Source organism: Hakea prostrata, chromosome 2 (assembly GCF_041222555.1).
Source record: "Hakea prostrata isolate BN-2017 chromosome 2, UWA_Hpros_2, whole genome shotgun sequence".
Taxonomy (NCBI): Eukaryota; Viridiplantae; Streptophyta; class Magnoliopsida; order Proteales; family Proteaceae; genus Hakea; species Hakea prostrata.
Window position 1 is genome coordinate 69,690,846 of NC_142601.1, and position 18,876 is coordinate 69,709,721.

The 18,876-nt window shown below is 36.6% G+C and overlaps 2 protein-coding genes across 2 annotated transcripts; one reads left to right on the plus strand and one right to left on the minus strand.

Annotated features, from left to right (window-relative positions):
- LOC149026133 (GDSL esterase/lipase At5g45670-like) lies at positions 1-1,711 on the plus strand. The gene is made up of 5 exons (XM_089146389.1): positions 1-299; positions 406-530; positions 650-883; positions 984-1,242; positions 1,329-1,711. The coding sequence occupies exons 1-5, from the start codon at positions 44-46 to the stop codon at positions 1,550-1,552; spliced, it is 1,098 nt and encodes a 365-aa protein (XP_089002515.1). The 5' UTR covers positions 1-43; the 3' UTR covers positions 1,553-1,711.
- A 1,734-nt stretch (positions 1,712-3,445) lies between these two features.
- On the minus strand, positions 3,446-13,493 carry LOC149026134 (agamous-like MADS-box protein MADS1). Its single transcript, XM_089143251.1, has 7 exons — positions 13,273-13,493; positions 5,168-5,249; positions 4,315-4,376; positions 4,133-4,232; positions 3,973-4,014; positions 3,715-3,756; positions 3,446-3,613 (listed from the first exon to the last, which is right to left on the minus strand). Exons 1-7 carry the CDS (start codon positions 13,452-13,454, stop codon positions 3,446-3,448), a joined length of 678 nt encoding a protein of 225 aa, XP_088999377.1. The 5' UTR covers positions 13,455-13,493.
- Between the last annotated feature and the right edge of the window lie 5,383 nt (positions 13,494-18,876).

Below are 18,876 nucleotides of genomic sequence, written 5' to 3' on the forward strand. Positions count from 1 at the left end.
TCTTCCCATTCCAGCAACTGGTCTGTTTCCATTTTCAAAGTTCATGGCTCCTGTGACCATAACCATATGGGTATTGTCTGTGTTTCTTTTATTATCAAATTTGACATCATGGGTTTTAAGGGTCCAAGCTGAACCTCAAGTTCCTTGTTATTTCATCTTTGGTGATTCTCTGGTTGACAATGGAAACAACATGCTCCTCCCTACGGTGGCAAAGGCAATCACCCTTCCATATGGGGTTGATTTTCCCGGAGGACCAACAGGAAGGTTTACTAATGGAAGAACAGTAGCTGATGTTGTTTGTAAGTTAAACCAGATTTTATCCTTGTCATCACAATCATTCATACTCAACATGACCAATTACTGTAGCCATGAATTAATTTCTGTAATTCATCCGGGCTGCTGCAGCTCAACTGTTGGGTTTCGAAGACTTTATTCCACCCTACGCAAACACAAGAGGCCCAGAACTAGTGAGAGGAGTGAACTATGGCTCATCAGCTTCTGGAATAAGGGAAGATACGGGGCAGGAATTTGTAATTACCTTTCAATTTTTCTGATTAACTACCACCTACAAAAATCCCTACTTTTTACGTTCAAAGTTAGTAATTTCGTACCATTTTTCATATTAATTTGTAGCTTCTTGATTACACAGGGTGCTGTGAATGGTTTTGATAGACAATTGGATAATCACCTGAACACGGTTTTACAAGTGGTAGGCTTACTTGGGAATTACGATGCGGCAGCTGGTCACCTCGGCCGGTGTCTCTACTCGGTCGGAATGGGTAGTAACGATTACCTTGGTTACTTAAATCCTCGAGTCAGTAGTCAATACACACCTGAACAATTCGCTGACACTCTTGTCCAGAAGTTCTCAGGGCAACTAAAGGTCAGAACTCAGGAATAACAGCTCTTGCTCTGTTTGAATATAATGAACTCATAATTCAATAAATGGGGTTCTCAGTGTTCTTTTTTTTTGGATATAACAGACGTTGTACAGTTATGGAGCCAGGAAGGTAGCTGTAGTGGGAGTTGGTCCTGTAGGGTACTCTCCATTTGTGATTAATCAATGTAAGCGTAGCAGTGGTTGGAAATGTGTGCAGAAACTAAACAATGCAACCCAGCTTTTCAATGACAGGGTTAAAGTCCTTGTCGACAGACTTAACAAGGATCTACCGGCAGCAAGATTTACCTACTTGAACGCATACAATATCCTTCATGATGTTTGGCAGAACTCTTCATTTTATGGTATGTTACCACAGAAATAGAAAAACAGACTAAATTCATTTAATTTTAATGGATAATTAATTATATTTTGGTTTTGCTGATTATAGGGTTTAAGGTCATAGACACATCATGCTGTCAAAAGGCGCGAGACAATTCTCAATATGCATGCATGCCTCTTCAGAAGCCATGCAAAAATAGGACTCAGTATAGCTTCTTTGATGCTTTCCATCCAACAGAAGCTGTTAATTTGATCACTGGAAGGAGGTATTACAAAGCTGAATTTCCCATCGATGCACATCCGATTGACATCCAAGGCCTAGCTAAGCTGTGAAAACTACAAAGATGTGTAGTGTTAGCGTATAGAAATAAATTTCGTCTTCAGATCAGATCTCCCCAGTTAGGTGTGATGCGTTTGAATTTACAAAGATAGGATCTGTACTATATATGCAGCAGATATATATGTATGTTCAGTGATGTTTTATTTTCATAAGTATTGACTTTTGGGTAATATTTTATGGATCTTAATGACAGCAAAAGAAGCAAAGACAAGGAAAATATCTAGTGTAAAACTAGCCGACATCAAGAAACCCTGACTGATCCAGAAAAACCAGACAGGTTTTTCTTTTTAAGACCCTACCCTTAAATAGTTTCAGTTTTGGGTGCTCAAGATTTGATGAATCAGTCGGCTCTAGGACTGTGGTTCTATCCAAATCGTCCGGTGCTGGTCTGCCAGGCAGATGACAACAACCGAACCAATTGGAAACTGAATCAAAACTGATCAATCCAGATCTTAACCATCCCTTCTCTTTTATAGGTGCCCTTCTTCTAGCTAGTTTTCTGCCAAAGATCAAGACCTACATCTTTCTTTTCCATCAATTGAAGTTGAAGACCTGATTCCTCTCCTTTCTTCGCGGTAATATATGGGGTAATAGGGATCACATTCTAGTTTTGCGCCAATTTAAGGAATATACGTAAGACTAGATGGTTTGGGGAAATGGAGCTTTTAAGGTTCTATAAATCATCAGTTCTATCACTGGAAGCTTGCCTAAACAAGCAGTAAGCACCTGAACCCTCAGAGTTTCAAAAGCTTATCTGATCCATTTGAAATTACAACATATGAATTAGAAAGGTACAGAAGACGTTAATAATTCACCTAGATCATTAGAGGTAACTTATGACAGAACCTACTGTTTAACCCAAGTAAGGAAGATGACATGGCAAATGCTTACCCGTTACAGCAGCAGTTACAGCAATTATAAGCTTATGAAAAAGGGAGATAATAGCAGAGCAAGAAATTAAAGTCTCCAAGGTATTGGGGAGTACTTGGTACAACAAATACGGTAAGTTCAAAATAAATCCTTCTCTAACATTACAGGATTATGAGTCTTATGGCTACTAACTACATAGAAAGTGCTAGAACCTCCATTTGTGTCACCTGGTTCTTAGCATTCTCAGATACCTTTGCTTCACTAGTTCTTCTAACATGAAAGAAAGAAAGAAAGGAACAAAGGACCCAGCATCAGAAATATTTGTCTTCAAGTATTTCAACTGCATACAGAACAGAAACAAACAAGAATAATCAGAGATACTTAAGTTAACAAGTACTCATATTTTTTTGTCTAAGGACTTACAGCAACATGGTTTTATTTTAGCAGAATTTGGGTCTAAGCATCTTGACATCTTTTACTTGATGTGATAGTAATTAACACTCTTATTGGATATTCCGACTGAAATGTGGAACAAAATGCAAGTAAAAGCTCAAACTACAAGGAAAGATGCACAGCCCAGATCAAAGAGAAGATCCATGCATTAGACTAAGATCTAAATTTTCAAGAAGACACTTGATGATTCCTTGCAGAGGAGACACAAAGTCTAATAGAGACTTCGGAGCCCACATCAAAAGTGATGGAATCCAAGATCCGATCTTGGGATCTAGAATTGTCTGTCCAAAGCTTTGATTAAACAATGATTGTGTTTCATGTCTGTATATGTGTATTAGATGGAACTCACTTGATTTGCAAATCTGAAAAAATGCAAAACAAATGAAGAAAACCACATCGTGCCTGCTGTATAAGTATAATTAGATACACTGCTTTAACTAAATAACATTGTTTTTGGGGGTTGGTTCTGAATATTGGATATCATCTTTTTTACTCTCTTAAACGAGTTCACAAGGAAAGCTAATTTATAAAAGAAAGATCGATCAAGAAGTTGGTCAAGAATGTTACCCTAGCTGAAGAGTAGTTGGCTCCTGACGGGAGTAATGGTGGTTGGGCTGCATTAGGTTTACTTGGAGGAAGTTCCTGTTATCAAATGCCAGTTGGGGAGGCACGCTTTCGTATTCAGATGTTGGCATCACACCCATTTGCTGAGCTCTCTCGTTCTCAGATATCTGAAGATTCAAAAAGCTCTTCTTATGTTACACTTACAAACATAAAAGACATTTGCATGATATCAGTATGATCTAGCTTTAACGGAAGAAATAATAGTGACCTTAGCTCGAAGATACATGTTATCGTTTTGCAAGTCAATCTCCTGCATAAATACATGATTAACAACTTATATTTTAAAATTTTGAGTGTTAAAGAAAGGAAATCTAAATACTGTGAGGGATGATTTAGTAGATACTTTGAGCTGTTGAAAGGGATGTCAAGGGAACCTAAATCCATTGGGTAATGGAGTCCACATATTTTTATTCACTTTAAGGAGAATCAAGCATGGATTCAAGTATCCGAAATAGGAGAAGTTTACCCTTTTCTGCATGTACTCGATTTCTGCAAACAACAGCTCGTTCTGGTAGATTTCAAACAAGGAAGTTAAGATACATGACTAAGAAGAAAAAGAAAAAGAAAAAAAAAAAAGGGCTTCTAACAATAAGATCTAAAATCTCCATATAGTTATCACAAAGTACCTTCTTTGATCGGATTCTGTTAATGCCTTTTTCAAGTCTGTTCTCCAGCTGCCTGAGCTCCTTGACATTCATAGAGCTGAGAGCTTCTCCCATCAGTTGCCTGAAATTAAATAAGATTGTTAACGAGACATCTGGCCTCTCAAGCATCAGAGTATAGACAACTCAATAGACAAAGAAATTACCTTTGATTGTTCTGTAAATATACTATTTGTTGGCGTAGTTTGGAGGCTTCTTGCTGGTAGAACTGAAGGTAGTGTGGAGAAAACATTGATACATAGTAATATCAGATGTATGCATTAGAAAAATAAAGAGAAGAGAGAATGTCAATGTATTTAAAGTGGGGATCAGCGTTCACTGCTTGAGGGGTTCTTTTAAACTACGAAGTCTCCCGCTCTAGGATTTGGATGAACACACCAATTCTCGCAGTGAGCCTTACAGGTCAATCATCAGGGGAAAATTAAAAGAAAAAAGAAAAAAAAAAAACGTCTCCATTTGACATGAAACCAATGCAAATTTGTCCCATTTAAAACATTCCTATTGGATTGTGAGTGTTCAGCCTCACATATTCCATGATGTTAGAGAAACCCCTCCGCTGTACAAGGGAGTGTACCACTTAACTGTGGTTAAGTGGTGATCTTTAGAGAGAAACCTCAGGTTCTATTACAAAACAAGCTGTCAAATCAAATATCATTCTGGGAAGGCTATAATATATCAGCCTTCAACTTTCCTTTTCACAAAGACACAGTCTAGACTCAAGACCAGTTGATCACAATGCAACAAATTTACTGTTACACAAAGGGGCCAAGCCACCCTCATCATTTTGATTTAAAATGCACGTTTACTTTAATGTTGTAATATTTAAGTTTCTCAGGATCAAGTCTTTTGACTATGCAAGCACACAAATGTTGGAAACACATTTTTCTTCTTATTAATGTAAATATTGTTAGATATTTTTTACCCAAAAGTGTAAAAACTGTGACAGTCTCATATGCTTATTGCAATGATTTCCTTGAAGTCTAGAAGAATTAGTCTTACCTGAGCATCAGCTTCCGAAGAAGAACCAGAGTTGGAGGAAGCTGCACAAGCCTTTTTGTACCTTTCAATTGTTGTTTTGACACTGCATCCATCATAACATATAAACAAAATTTGCAGCACTTAAAAACTGATACCAGTCCAACTCAAGAGAATGTTGAACTTTTAAACGTGTAACGGAAAAGGGGGCAAACAAATGGATGTTCAAAAGGGATGATGCCTTCAGCCTTGTATACTCTTCTTCTTTTTTTTCTTTTTTTGGAGGGGGGGGGGGGGGGGGACACAAAGAGAATCAAGAAGAGGGGGGACACAAAGAGAATCAAGAAGGCTCAATATGTTAATGGATAGGCTCAATTTTTTTTTTGGAGAGACCGTATTTCTTTTAAATTAGACTTCGCTACATAGGTCCCTTAATAGTCAATCATATCACTCCCAATACTAATCACTATACAGTGATTGGAGGGCCAAGTTAGTGAACTATATTAACAAAAACTAATTCCTAAACAGCGCTATATCAACATTAAACCTCGTGTTTAGCATTTCAATTAGAGATGATATAACACTTTCCAGCCCATACTTTGTGATTCAAAGAGAAGATCAAGGACTTTTAGCTCATTGTACAATGATTCTTTGAACCTGACTCGGTCAAGGAGAACATGATCTATTCCCAACAGTATGCAAGAAGCATCTTGCAAAAAATTATCATTATCAAAATATTTCATAGATATGAAATTAAATTTTCCATCACAAAAAAAAAAAGAAAAAAAAAAGCACATAAATCCACCATGTACAGTTCAACTGTGAATACAAGTCAATTTTTTTTCATTGGATAAATTGGATTTAAAAAATTCACCCTGAAAAAAGAAGAAATTTTTTATTTAGATTTGATGCTGTACTTGCATCTTATGATGATGTCCACTTTAGCAGGTTTATACTCATTTCCCCTACACCTACAGATTTTCCCCATAACAGAAAACTACAAAATGCCGCAGGTTTTGGGCCCTAATGTTCTGCTATAATTTCCATCAGAGAGGACTATGTAAAGTGACATTTTGGCATATATGCATGTACTTATTCAGTGGGAGAACGTTTTCCCTGCTTGTACAACATAGTTGTAAGTTGGAACCCTTTTGTTTCCAATGAAAGATTTGGAAGCCACGGTGCCAGATCATTATTTAATGCTAGAAATAGAATGAAGCATTCAATATCCTAGGGATGGTAAATCAAAAGGTAATATTGATTTGTGTAAAGAAAAAACAGTATTTCAAACAAATGAAGAAAATATACAACCAAAAGCATATTTTAGAGGCTAACCGTATCACATCATAATGTATTTCTAATGACCTTCAGATAATAAGATAATTCATCCCCATCAGAGGCTACAGAGATGTAATTATCTCATTTGCAAATAAAGTTTTGCCCCCAAGTTCTTTTTATGCAAATAAAGCAATTATTAACTTTCTCTTATCACTAAAAAGAAACCTATGAACTAATAAAAGAAACTGTTGCCATCATTTTTAATTAACAAATTTTCTACTAAAAACTATTATAATATATCGACTTAATGAATTAAATTGACTAGATTTAATATGATCAACTCCCACCTTGTTAAATTGCCAGTTTGTTAGAGGGATCATAGAAGGGGAGTCAAAAAAAGGAAGTAACCATTTCTTGAAATTACAGAAGATAAGTTAAAGCCTTGACTTCTAAAAGCCTTCAGAGTTGTTGGTATTTTAGTTGTTAGGTGGGGGAAAGAGCATTTTAATATTCAGCTTCAAGGAATTCACCTTCATAAGCCATGAGTGTTTTCCTTTTTGTTTCAAAATAAAAAAAATAAAAATAGTTAATGCACAAAGATTCTCACAGTTTTGACAGGCTCTATGGAGGGGCAAAGATATGCAGCCTTACCTTTTTCCTAGAGAAGTTTGTTTCTAAGAATTGAACTCATGGCCAAGCATTATGGCCAAGCATTCAATAGTGAGCATTGACTAGTGCACTTCTTTTGTGCCTCCTTGTTATTACTTAAATAGAAGGGCATGTTTGGTTACTTGAGTCTGGAGATTTCAAAAATCAAGAGACTTCAAATCTATTTTCAAATCTATAGATTTCAAATTTATGGAGTCATGGTTCATAAATTAACTGTTTGGTTAGCCTGAATCTTTGGAATGAAATCTATAGATTCATCCATAAAAACATCTATGGAGTCATGGTTCAAATGTTTAACACTTTTATCACATCATATCCATAAATCTACAGATTCACGTTTTTAGTGTAAAAAGGTGAATCCATAGATTTCATGAATCCAGGGATTGACACAACCAAACGGGTATAAATCTCTCATTTGTGAATCCAGAGTTTTCAAATCTCTGGATTCATGTAACCAAACAAGCCCAAAGATTTTTCCTATAGTTCACTTAGCTTGGATTCATTTTTGTCTATTTTCAAGGAGTTTAAGGAGCTATACGTTTCACCAAGTAATGTAGGTCATAAGATACTTGGATCAGTACACTGATTTACGCCCAACTAGGTGTAAGAAAAAAAGTGAGAGGAGTAAAACAAAAGGGTGGAAGAGAAACCAACTAGACTTATGAGACGGGACCTGATGAGATAAAAAGGAATATGAGATACTTCAAAATTGAAAAGAATCATAGATATTGGCTGGAAATCAACTCTTCTAGGACGTGTTTGCTACATTAATGGCCTTGTGGCTCTTCTAAGATTCAAAGATGATGGAAATCTCCAACTCCTCAAGGGTGGATGAGATTTTTTCTAGATTACCAATTAGAAAAAAAAGCTCCAATTGAATGGATATATGGGGAAGATAAATCAACTCTTCTAGGATGCATTTACAACACCAATGGACTTGCAATTTTTCTAGGATGTAAGAAAACTCCAATACTACAACTCTACAAGTGCAGAGGGAAACTCATGAAATTTCAAGAATAAAAGAAAACTCTTTCTCTTCAAGAATGAAATGAAAATACTCTTAAGTTTCAATGATGAAATCTTCAAGGTTCAAAAGATCTTGCACTTAGAAATTCTCATTCAAAAATTGCAACTAATAAATGCATGGAAACCAATTATCTTGTATAGACCTACAAAAGAAATAACACCTAAAGCTTCAATATCTCCATTTACAATAAGCATCCATGAATCTATTATAGGTTGTAAGTTTTTCCAGTTATTGTCTAATACTATTAAAAGAGCTTTTACCAAAAAAATACTTAGAATCTAAGCCCATGAGGGCTCCAACAAACTAAGATTCTTGCAGTATTCAAGAAAGAGTACCTCTTGAAAGTGGAGTCGAAGTAGTTTACATCAAAGACAATCTTTAGAGGTTGAATTACCACATCATCATGTACCGAGGATTGAAGAACCCTTACCCACCATGAGACTTGAAGAGACACATAATGAGAGCTGGTTTTGGTCTATCCTTGATTATTGTTTAAAAGAGTCTTGATACTAGAGTCAAATGGACTATTTAGATGTGAATCATTCTAATCCCATCTTGTGAAGATATATCTAAAACATTGAATTTCATTTATAATGTTAACCAGCACTTTACTCTTATCAAATGCACAGAAAATTCAACTCACAAGACAAGTTACTAAAACAGTGAAAAACATTTAAAGAAATACCGAATTGCTAATTGCTACCTTACTAATTAAGCCATTTCTTCTGAGGTTGGCACTTGAAGCTATACAGGATTGTGTGACATAACATAAACCATCATCAGAAAAAAAACCAAAAACTGAGGTTTTACAGGAGAACCCAATCTCAATCTTGTTGGTGGTAAGTCAAGTTTTAATCAACTAGTTGAGAGTTTCATAGCTTAGTTCACTGATTGCTTATAATTTTTTCTGCACTTACGGATTAAATGGTGTTAAGGGGCTCTCCAAATGCTCATATTAGGGTTTCTTCAGGTTTATAATCCAAGCATATTAAAAATATCAGTCAGTTTTATAGAATTGCTAAACTTCTTTGACATAGTGTCGAAGTATAGTTCATGAAGATTGGACTAACGAAGCTACCTGCTGACACGATAGAGATGCTCATTAGTCAATCCAATTTCTCACTATTTTTACATTTTAAATTCTTCATTTGATGAAAATTTATTGATGATAGTTTCTGAATATTCCAGTTGGATAATATCAAGGATAATTTCACTTAGCTCCATGGTTGTCTTAGGAGAATCTACTTCTCCTCAGTTCAGACTTCCACAGTGTGTTCTCAAAAATTGTGATTTTGAGAAATGTGACGTTACAGGAGCAATCTCTAATTATTACTTTCCTGCATACTTTGCAATGTAAGAGCTAGTGGCAACAGTCACATGAAAAATGCCAATATCACAAACCACAGAGAGCACTCCAGATCTGATTTAGGGAATCTACTTATCAATAATTTTCAAACTGTAGTAATAAAAAATATATAAAAAAGAGTCTGTATTAAGAAAATTTAAGTCTCAGCTTGGTATGTTTGACTGTAGGGTTTGATACCCTTAGGATCAATCAAGAATAAGGACTTGAAAAGATATCAATCAAAAATAAAAAACCAAACACAAGTTGATAATGTTCTTATAAGAGTGACTAAGAACAATGCTGGGAAAAATTAGCCAATAAATAAACAAGTACTTAAGCATCATCTATGTTCATTCATTTTTTAATTATTACATTTAAAGAGTATTTTTGCACTGAACCAATGCCGAAAAAATACATCATATTAAACGTGACAAAAAAATAAATAATTAACCTCACTTTCATTTGCGCACAATAATGTAAGAATTTGAAGTGTGGTGCATGAGACATGGCAGTTAATGACCTTCTAAGTCAAATTGTTACTAACAAATGAACCCCTTCTAAATCTTCATCAATGATGGTCTTTCCAAGCAACACGATGGAGCTATACTTGTATGCAAGATAAACTAGAGTTCTACTTAGGTGAGTTCACCAATTTTAATATAAGAGTAAAGGACACTAATGGTAAGCTGTAAAGACTTTACGGATCAAGACTAGCTCAATTGTGAAGTCAGAGACATGAATTTATCCACTAAGTAGTGTTTTTTTTTCTTTCAAAGGATTAGAAGTTGTAAAACTAATCTACTGAATAGTCTGAATTGAAATCAAAAGAAATGATAATCTCCAATGCCAAGACAGAAAACATAACAAATTACCAGTATAGCAACAACATAGCCTCATCCCAATTAAATGGTATCAGCTAAATGGATTCTTGCAGTCCAAGCTGCGCTATTCGAAGCCAAATGGGGTACAAGGCCTAAGTCGTGTATGTCTTTCCTTGCTATAACTTCTGAGATTATTTAAGGCGTTCTTTTAATTCTTCTAGATCTTTCAAAATCGATCATCGTTTTTAAGTATCTCAAGATCTCCGCTAAATAGTACCATACTACCTTGAACAATCGTATAATAGATTGCAACTATTCCTATCTCAGCTCTAATATGATCATTCTTTACTTTATTAATTCTTTCTATAATAATCTTCTTAATTTTCTAGAAAAGAGAAAACATACCAGAGCTAACTGCAATGACTCCTCTCCCATAATGCCTCTAAGATTACCAATGCACTATTTCATTGAAAACCTAAATCTGCCAACTGGGTTGGCAGATGTCTAAGCCAAAGAGGGGTTGAAGAGACTGTCTACCTGGGTCCACCTTCCAAAAATCTATCTTGCTTCCTGTTTTGCCTAAGGTACATTCTTTTTTCTTCCTTCACACGGGGTTTTTACATTTCCCACAGTGTACTTCGTGCCTTTAGGTTGCTTTCAGCAAATCAGTTATTCATACAAAACAAATAAATGAAAAAGTGTGAAAAGTGACCCTTGTTGCTTTCTATGCCTCAAGGTTGCTTTCAACCTTTTCTCCTTTATCTGCAGGTTAGGAGTCATCAATCCAAACTAAAAAAAGTCCTGTGACCATTTAAGTCAACAAAGGTCGTTGACATGTTATAATTTGATCTGGGAAGATTTGATCTGAAAGAAAAAGCCATGCACTTAGAACACAAGTTCAGTGTGCAAAAATTAATGGTGACAATTTCATAATCCATGCCAATATATTATAATTTTATTTTATTTAATATGATGATGATTATATGATCTTAATTAAAATAGATTGAGCACTACTGACTTTAGGCTAAAACGGTGAACCAAGATAAGTGGCTGAAAGAGCCAGAAAGAAAATAAAGGTCAGAGATATCAGTTTCAGTGTGACTGCTATAAAATAATAGTAAGATAATTGCAAAGAGGAAAAAAACCCGCTTTCCTAGAAAAATGTTACCTTAATTTCCTCGAGTAGTGATTGGTTGTGTCTGCCACGCTGGCAGAAGATCTCTCAATATGATTGGATGTGCGATCTTCCCTTCTAAATCTCAGCAACGTGTAGAAAGATCAACCCATTACACCATTTACACGATGGGTAAAGGTCATCGTAACCCTCTATTACCCCACCTCGAAAAAACCAAAACCCCATTCTTGTGCTGCTCTTCTGTGTCTCGGTTTTTGAAGTAGTGTTTGATCTCTTTATTTTATTTTAGGCTTTAAATGGGTACCTGTTTGTGTTTCTTCCGTATCTCTGCAACACTGTAAATATCACAGTAGACCGATCAGCAGCCAATGCTGTGCTTTGCTTACTCCCCATGCAAGAAAAAGCCAAGCATTCCCATTGGCTGCGTGTCTTCGTACCGTGTCGATCCTGATCCTCACAACCTGCAAGCCCTACTTTTCAGTTTTCATATCTCTCTCTCTGCTTCTTCTTTATTATATATCTTCAGCGAAGATTAGGGTTAACCTTTAACGGGAAAGAAAAGAAGATTAGGGTAAAAACATTTACGCTTTCCCTGAATGAAGTTCCTGAAGACTCTAACATGGACTGCGAGTGAGTTCACGGCTTTACAGAAATGATAAGTGAAAACCCATGTACACCTTCTCTCGCTGAGGTTATATGTTGTTTTGGGGTCGGCAGCTTCAGAGATTCGTAAACTTTCAGCGAGAGAGAGAGGGACTATTAGGGTAAGGAGATCTAAGTAGAGCTAACCCAAGAAAGAAAATTTTAAAGAGGGAATCGAATTTCAGTTCTGAAAACAAATAGGAAAAAGACCCAGTATGGGAATCGTGATGCCTCCAGTCAGAAGAACTGAAAAATCGAGTGACGTGACCGAAGAATCTTAATTATGGAAACAGACAGAAGATGCAAGAAAAAAAATCAAAAACCTAATTCAAAGCTTCAAACCCATGATCTAAGAAGGGACGAGCGAGACAGAGAATAAGATGATGCTCATCTGGTTTTGATTGGCGGAGGGAAGCTTTAGCAAGCTGTCTTAAGAGAAACCCTATTTCTATCACCCATTTGTGATTAGAAAAATAACACTTTTTCTTGGAAGGCAGTATATATTTGTTTGTTTATTGAGGTTTTTAACTGAAATGACGTTTTATTAAGGAAGTGTCAAAGAGACTGAGGCTGGGCTAATAAGAACGTGACAGGTTTTCTGTACCATGCTTCCTTATGCAAAGATGGTTGAGAGAGAGAGAGAAGCAGGTGCAGGTGGAATAAAGATAGAAAAAGAGAAGAAATGGCAAAGAAGAGAACAATGGAGAGATACAAGGACTTGCAATCCCTTCCTAGCCATGCTTGCTGTTGCTGCTGGTTCAACTACATGCCCATAAAAATACTATTTCTATCTAATTATAACAGATCTATTTAGCAACCCAGACGAAAAAACACAACAGTAAGCATAAAAGAAAAAAGAAGAAGCTAATACTGGAAAAAAAACAAAAGGGAAGAAAGAAAGACAAGTGAATCTTTGTTAGCTAGAGAGAAGAAAAACTAAGATTTTTACGCCTCTCAGCTGTGCACAGAAGAATCAAGTTGTTATTCGCGTAATAACCCTTTCATATCTATTGCAGGAACTCGTTCTGTACATAAAAGCATCAATAGTGCTTTCCAAATCAATGCTTGATCTCCAAAACAGAGAACCCAGAAGAGAAAAGAAGTTAAATCGAAATTCTTCACTACCTCAAAGGATTTGAGTGAGAAAAGCATCTGTAGAATAGAAGAGAAGAGAAGAGAGAGAGAGAGAGAGAGAGAGAACAGTAAATAAACCTGTTGTTGGCATATTCATAGAGGCGGCCACGGCTGGAGAAGACGATGAGGGCTACCTCAGCATCGCAGAGGACGGACAATTCGTAGGCCTTCTTGAGCAAACCATTGCGGCGCTTGCAGAAGGTGACCTGCCGGTTGGTAGTGTTCTCAATACGCTTGATCTCGATCTTTCCCCTTCCCATTTTCTTTGTGGGAGAGTCCTCCGTTGCTTGATTTGGGAAATCCGTGGTGAAGCTGAAACAAGCAAAAAGAAGAGCACCAAAAATATTAAATGATCTCTGTTAGGCTTTTTATCACTAATTTACTCTTATCCAGTTCAGACATGAATTGGGTTTGATGCAATAAGAGAAGTAATCCATCCAAGAGAGGAAAAACGGCACAGCTTTGGTACTTTGCACGGTTTAGCTTGAATACTTACCCGGTGGAGGAGACCAACAGGTTCTGTAGTCTGTAGTGTAGCTAGCTAAGGATGGAAACAAGGATTTTTCTCTCTCTTGCTCTCTAAACTATCTTTTTCTTCTTCCCTAAAGCTCTGCACTGGAGAGACTAGCACAAAATGGAAGGGAGTTTTTTCTAACCGAAATAATTATAGATTTATGCCCCCTCCAACATCTTCAACAACCACCCTTGGTTCTCTCTGGAGAGTGTTTCTGGGAATGGATCTGTGTTATGGAAGAAGCACCAAGAGAGCTACGCAAAGTGCAAAGTATTTGTTATTCACTGATGATCACAGACCATGGGCAACCATGCTCATCTATATGAGATGGAGGGCATTGGAGCCTGGAAAGGAAAGCGACTTCAGGAAAGCGATGGCTGGCTTAATGAGGAGAATAAGACGTTGGGGCTAAGTTGCACCCTAAAATCATTAGTTAAAGCAAATACTAAAGAAAATTGAGTCCTCTGTCTCTCTCTCTCTCTCTCTCTCTCTCTCCCACTGGGTTTCCATTTGATTTAAGTTGGGTTTTGTTTAAGATTTGCTTTCTGACCCCTCTCATGGCCTTGGGTCTAAATTTTGATTAGAGAATATGACATCTCCGGTCTTCTCCTCTTTCCATCTCTCAGTGTTTTTGCAGCATCACACGATAGCCCTCTCTCTCTCTCTCTCTCTCTCTCGATTACTTTTTCTATTATTTATTTTTAGGTCTATGACCATATATATGACTTAAGATACGCGACTATTATGCGACATCCAGCCCTGTATTTCCCAATTCCTGAATACTTATGGTAAAAAAGTGTAGAAGCTAGCATTTGGGTTTCTAATTAAGTTCTGTATTTGTAGCCCTCTTTTATGTGAAGCCCTATGTATGGAGATTCTTCAAATTAAGGGCTACAAGCTTGAGACTGTGTATGTGAAATTCCCACTCTTTGCGTTCAATATTACACTTTGACCCTCTTCCCAATTGTTTGATGTGAGATTTTGATGACGAAACCTCAAAGAACAAGGCCAAATAGAAGATTGGATAGCAAATAAGATAACTCTCTCAAAAATCTCTTTAGAAACAATAATATTCAGCTGCTCTCCAAAAGATCGATACACAAAAATAGGGTTTTATAGTGCCCAAAAGTCCTTTTAAAAATACAAAATTACAAAAATGACACACTGAAAACAATAAAATGCTCAAAATATGCTCGTTTCGGATCAACGTGATGAATTTTGAGCCAAACCGAATCCAAAACCCTGAGATACCTCATGCGCCAACCCATATGGATCAGATTTGCTGAAGAATTTCTCCATGGCCACCAACCCAAAGTGGTCATTAGTGATTTCCCATTGAACCACGCACCTTAGTTGCCCTGGATATATATTGAATGGGGGACACGTCACATTACCATGCTATCACTTCTAGTTGAGATGGCCCTGACAAGTGATTGATCATTCTACAGGTGTATGATGTTTGATGTTTCCCATTCCCATTGAAGTGTACCATCCCTATTCCTTCTCTATGTCATTATTCATCAATGTAACCGTCCTGGCTAATTCATGAACCCTCTCATCGATGCTCATGGAATTACATATTGACCAATTAGAACGCACTACATAACCACCCTAGCCAAAATAAAAGACATCACAATCACTTCCTGCAGAAAAGGACAGTATATCATATAATTCTACACTAATGGGTATTCTGGTATACACATATCTGGGCTAGCTTGGCCCCATTCTTTAACTCTCTCTCTCTCTCTCTCTCTGTCTCTGTGACTGATACAACCAAAACAAATGGCATTGTACAATCGCATCTCCCCCTTTGATTTATATGAAGACCACACATTCATCACTCACCTAGACTACTCATGCATCATTTTCTGTCTTGTATTGTTTTGTCTTTTTTTTGGTCAACTTGTATTGTTTTGTCTTGTATCTACATTCTAGAGTTGGTCTATAACAATGCATTGAGCAATATAACTCAGTATGAATTAAGGCTTCTGATTAAGGATCAATGGGTATGGATTGCCCCATTTTGATCAATTCATTCCATCTGATATCTTATATCAACCACAAGTAGTGACTGATCATCAGTTCCAAGCAGATGGGTTGGTCACATTTGTTACAGCCATTTCAGCTTCTCATATAACTCTTACTGCATTATTTCCTTAAATCAACAAGGGTTGTTCACCAATCCAGTATGGACCCATAATTACAGAGGTGAAGATGTTTCTCCAAATAGGAAAGTTTTCTTAGCGTACATTGCAGAGGACCACATATTGAGGGTACCAATTTATCACATCTTCAGTCTTTCCATAATGATAATGTTAGGTAACCTCATTAACCAAGCAGTAATCCTTTGAAACTTACTTAATACGAAACAATCATGCATGGCATAGAAAAGAACTCAACAAAGAAATGGATAACATTAATAATTTCTTTAAAATTTGATTGTATTAATTACCATAACAAGAACTGAGGCAAACAACAGAAAGCAACACTACTTCTCTTGCTGTCTCTTGCAACCACCTTACATACATTTTCAAACAACAATATTAATGTATATCTTTTAGTATAATTGTAGATAATTCTATTTTGAGACAGTACTAGTTGAAGAATGAATTTTAAATAAATCTCATCTGGTCCTTAAGAATGCAGTAGTTCATATTGACTTATTGAACTTTAAGATTTATTACTATATATTCAGTACTAAGGTTGGGGGAAAGGGGAAAAGAAGTAATATATAAATGGTGATAGTTATTTCTGTATTCACGTTTCAGGTAGAAGAGAAGAAAGCTAGCAAGGTACATGGGCCACTAACCCCTCCACAGAAACCAATAATTCTATGGGTATCAATTTAAAGGGACCACACGCGCTCCATAGAATTTCTTTTGGTGCTCAAAAGGATATCAAATGATGGGGTCTTCAATGCTAAACCCTAATACCATAAATGCCATAAATTAAATACTTGTCATAATCTTAGCTTTTCTTTTAAACCTTTTTAAAAGTAATAAAATGTTTATTTATCTCATAAGGAAAATTAGACAAAACAAGTTCTAACAAAAATTAATTTGGCTCTAATCAACTATTTTCACCATTTCAGCTATTATTAGTTAGTTGCATGGAATTATCTGGGGATTAGAGCTAAGAATAGAATAGATCACTTTCATTTAAGATCGATGATCAACTTTTATTTTAGTTTTTGTGACTTGTCATTTCATGACACTGGGTCCTCCTTTATTGACAATATTCTCAAGGAGTCAAGGAATATGAAGGAATCACGCTGTGAACAGAACAAACTAATTTCTGATTTCTTGAAAATAATCATGATGCCTCATCTGTATTGTCTTTTCCAGAATATGTTATTTTGCAAGTTCCCAAACTTCTCCATCAATGACAAAAATTAAGTACTGCAAGCAAGAGTTTTTAGCAAATGCAAGGGAAGGGTGTTTTGTAGCTCGTTGGGTGATAGCAAAGAGAGGAACGGTGGTGGCACTGGCGGCGCTTGGTGGCTGCAGGAGAGGGATGGTGGTTGTGGCAAGAACCCCCTCTGCATATGATTCCAATTTCCAAATCCTATTCAAAATTAAAGGCTCAAAGAACAGATGCTTTACAGATTTCATGTCTTAAAGACTCAGAACAGATGCTTTCATTTAACTTGGATTTTTATATTCAACACTTGTTTATGCATCTATCTTTGAACATTAAACTGTTTTTTCCTTCTCCATATCTGAACTATAGAACTTCCCGTTGAGCACTAATGGATTCCTTAGTGCTTTTTGTGGCAGCCCACAAACTCTCTACTACAATACTTCATTGAGATGAAGTTGAATGTAAAATTGACTTAAAATGAATACTAGACATGGATCAAAACTGAGTGATACAAAGGCAGATATAGGACAGGAATTGACACCGGCTCTCCATAAATACTCTAAAGGCATACGTCCTAAGATCACCCCCCCGACGATACTGGACCGACTTTAAACATAAGAGTATGGGATACATCACATCCATATGAAGCCAATTATTTTGTGATTTTGCTTTGCTTCGGCGTCATAAATGCACTGAACTACTCATTGAGACATCGTGGGCCGTCGGATCGAGATTTTGATAAAGATTGAACAAAGTGTGCATTGTGACACGGAATGGTTTAGTTTATGGTGCTGAATCCATGCAAGATCCTTTATTTTCGGGTGCTGTTCTTCATGCATCTTTTGTTGCTTTATTTCATGCTTTTAGCTCTTTTTTTAGGCACTGATTTGACATTAGATGACGAGGTAGATTGATCAAAGGAAGCAGTAAGTTACAGAAAAGGCTAATTAAGGTTTTTCAAGTGCTTTTATTTCACTTCAACGTTAGGTGAGGTAGAAAAAATTGAAACCCTGGCTTTCCTTTCATATTGACGCTTGATAAGACCCATTGCAACCTTTTTGCAAGTTTTGGGGCTTCCAAGGCTTTCCTTGCTACTACCTTTACAAGTATATTTCTTAATTTCCCTTTGATTTGATATTCCAATCCAACCACTGGAACCCATGGGTGATGAGATTCTCTGGTCTCTCTTATCCATGGGGTTCAACTTCAAACAGAAGGATAGGTATGGGTCTCCGTCCCCCACGTAGGTGGACCCAGATGAGAGAAGTGTGAAATGAGCAAAAGACCCATGTCACATGTGGTTGTTTCTGGCAAGACAAACACACAGGGATGGAAGGAAGAGAAGTTGAAATTCTGGGTTTACAAACTCAGGAAGAAACAAGAAGCAATTTCCTCTGCCACATGTGGTTTTCCTTCTCTTGTTGCAGTAAATGTTGAAACAATCCTTCTCTTCCAATATCTTTCCAAGTCTCATCTGACATCTCTTTAAGAGATATGAAGAATGGGTTGGTTCTGATCTTGACCCATCTAAGGAATTCAAGCCCCACTTCCAACCTGATCTAAGATTCTCTACCGGTTGTACTATCCCATAAGGCTTCTCTTATAGGTTTCTAAGGAAACCAAAAAATTTCCCAGGAATATGAGTAGTTAGACGTTTCCAATTTGGAAAAGCAGAAAAGGAAGAAAAAAAACAGCTTATTTCCAGCTAAACAATCTTAACTTCTCCATTAGGGGATGTCTTCCTTTCCCTTTATTTTTCATGCAAGTATTTCTCTTTATGTTAGGTTATTCCAAAGATGATCACATTG

Bases quoted from the DNA above. Each gene is read 5' to 3' on its own strand.
- LOC149026134 (XM_089143251.1), bottom strand. From the start codon at position 13,454: ATGGGAAGGGGAAAGATCGAGATCAAGCGTATTGAGAACACTACCAAC. The intron at 3,757-3,972 runs GTAAACTTCTCC...GTATTTATGCAG, and splicing joins TCGAGTACATGCAGAAAAGG to GAGATTGACTTGCAAAACGA. The intron at 3,614-3,714 runs GTCACTATTATT...TTGAATCTTCAG, and splicing joins ACATGTATCTTCGAGCTAAG to ATATCTGAGAACGAGAGAGC.
- LOC149026133 (XM_089146389.1), top strand. From the start codon at position 44: ATGGCTCCTGTGACCATAACCATATGGGTATTGTCTGTGTTTCTTTTA. The intron at 300-405 runs GTAAGTTAAACC...GGGCTGCTGCAG, and splicing joins AACAGTAGCTGATGTTGTTT to CTCAACTGTTGGGTTTCGAA. The intron at 884-983 runs GTCAGAACTCAG...TGGATATAACAG, and splicing joins AGTTCTCAGGGCAACTAAAG to ACGTTGTACAGTTATGGAGC.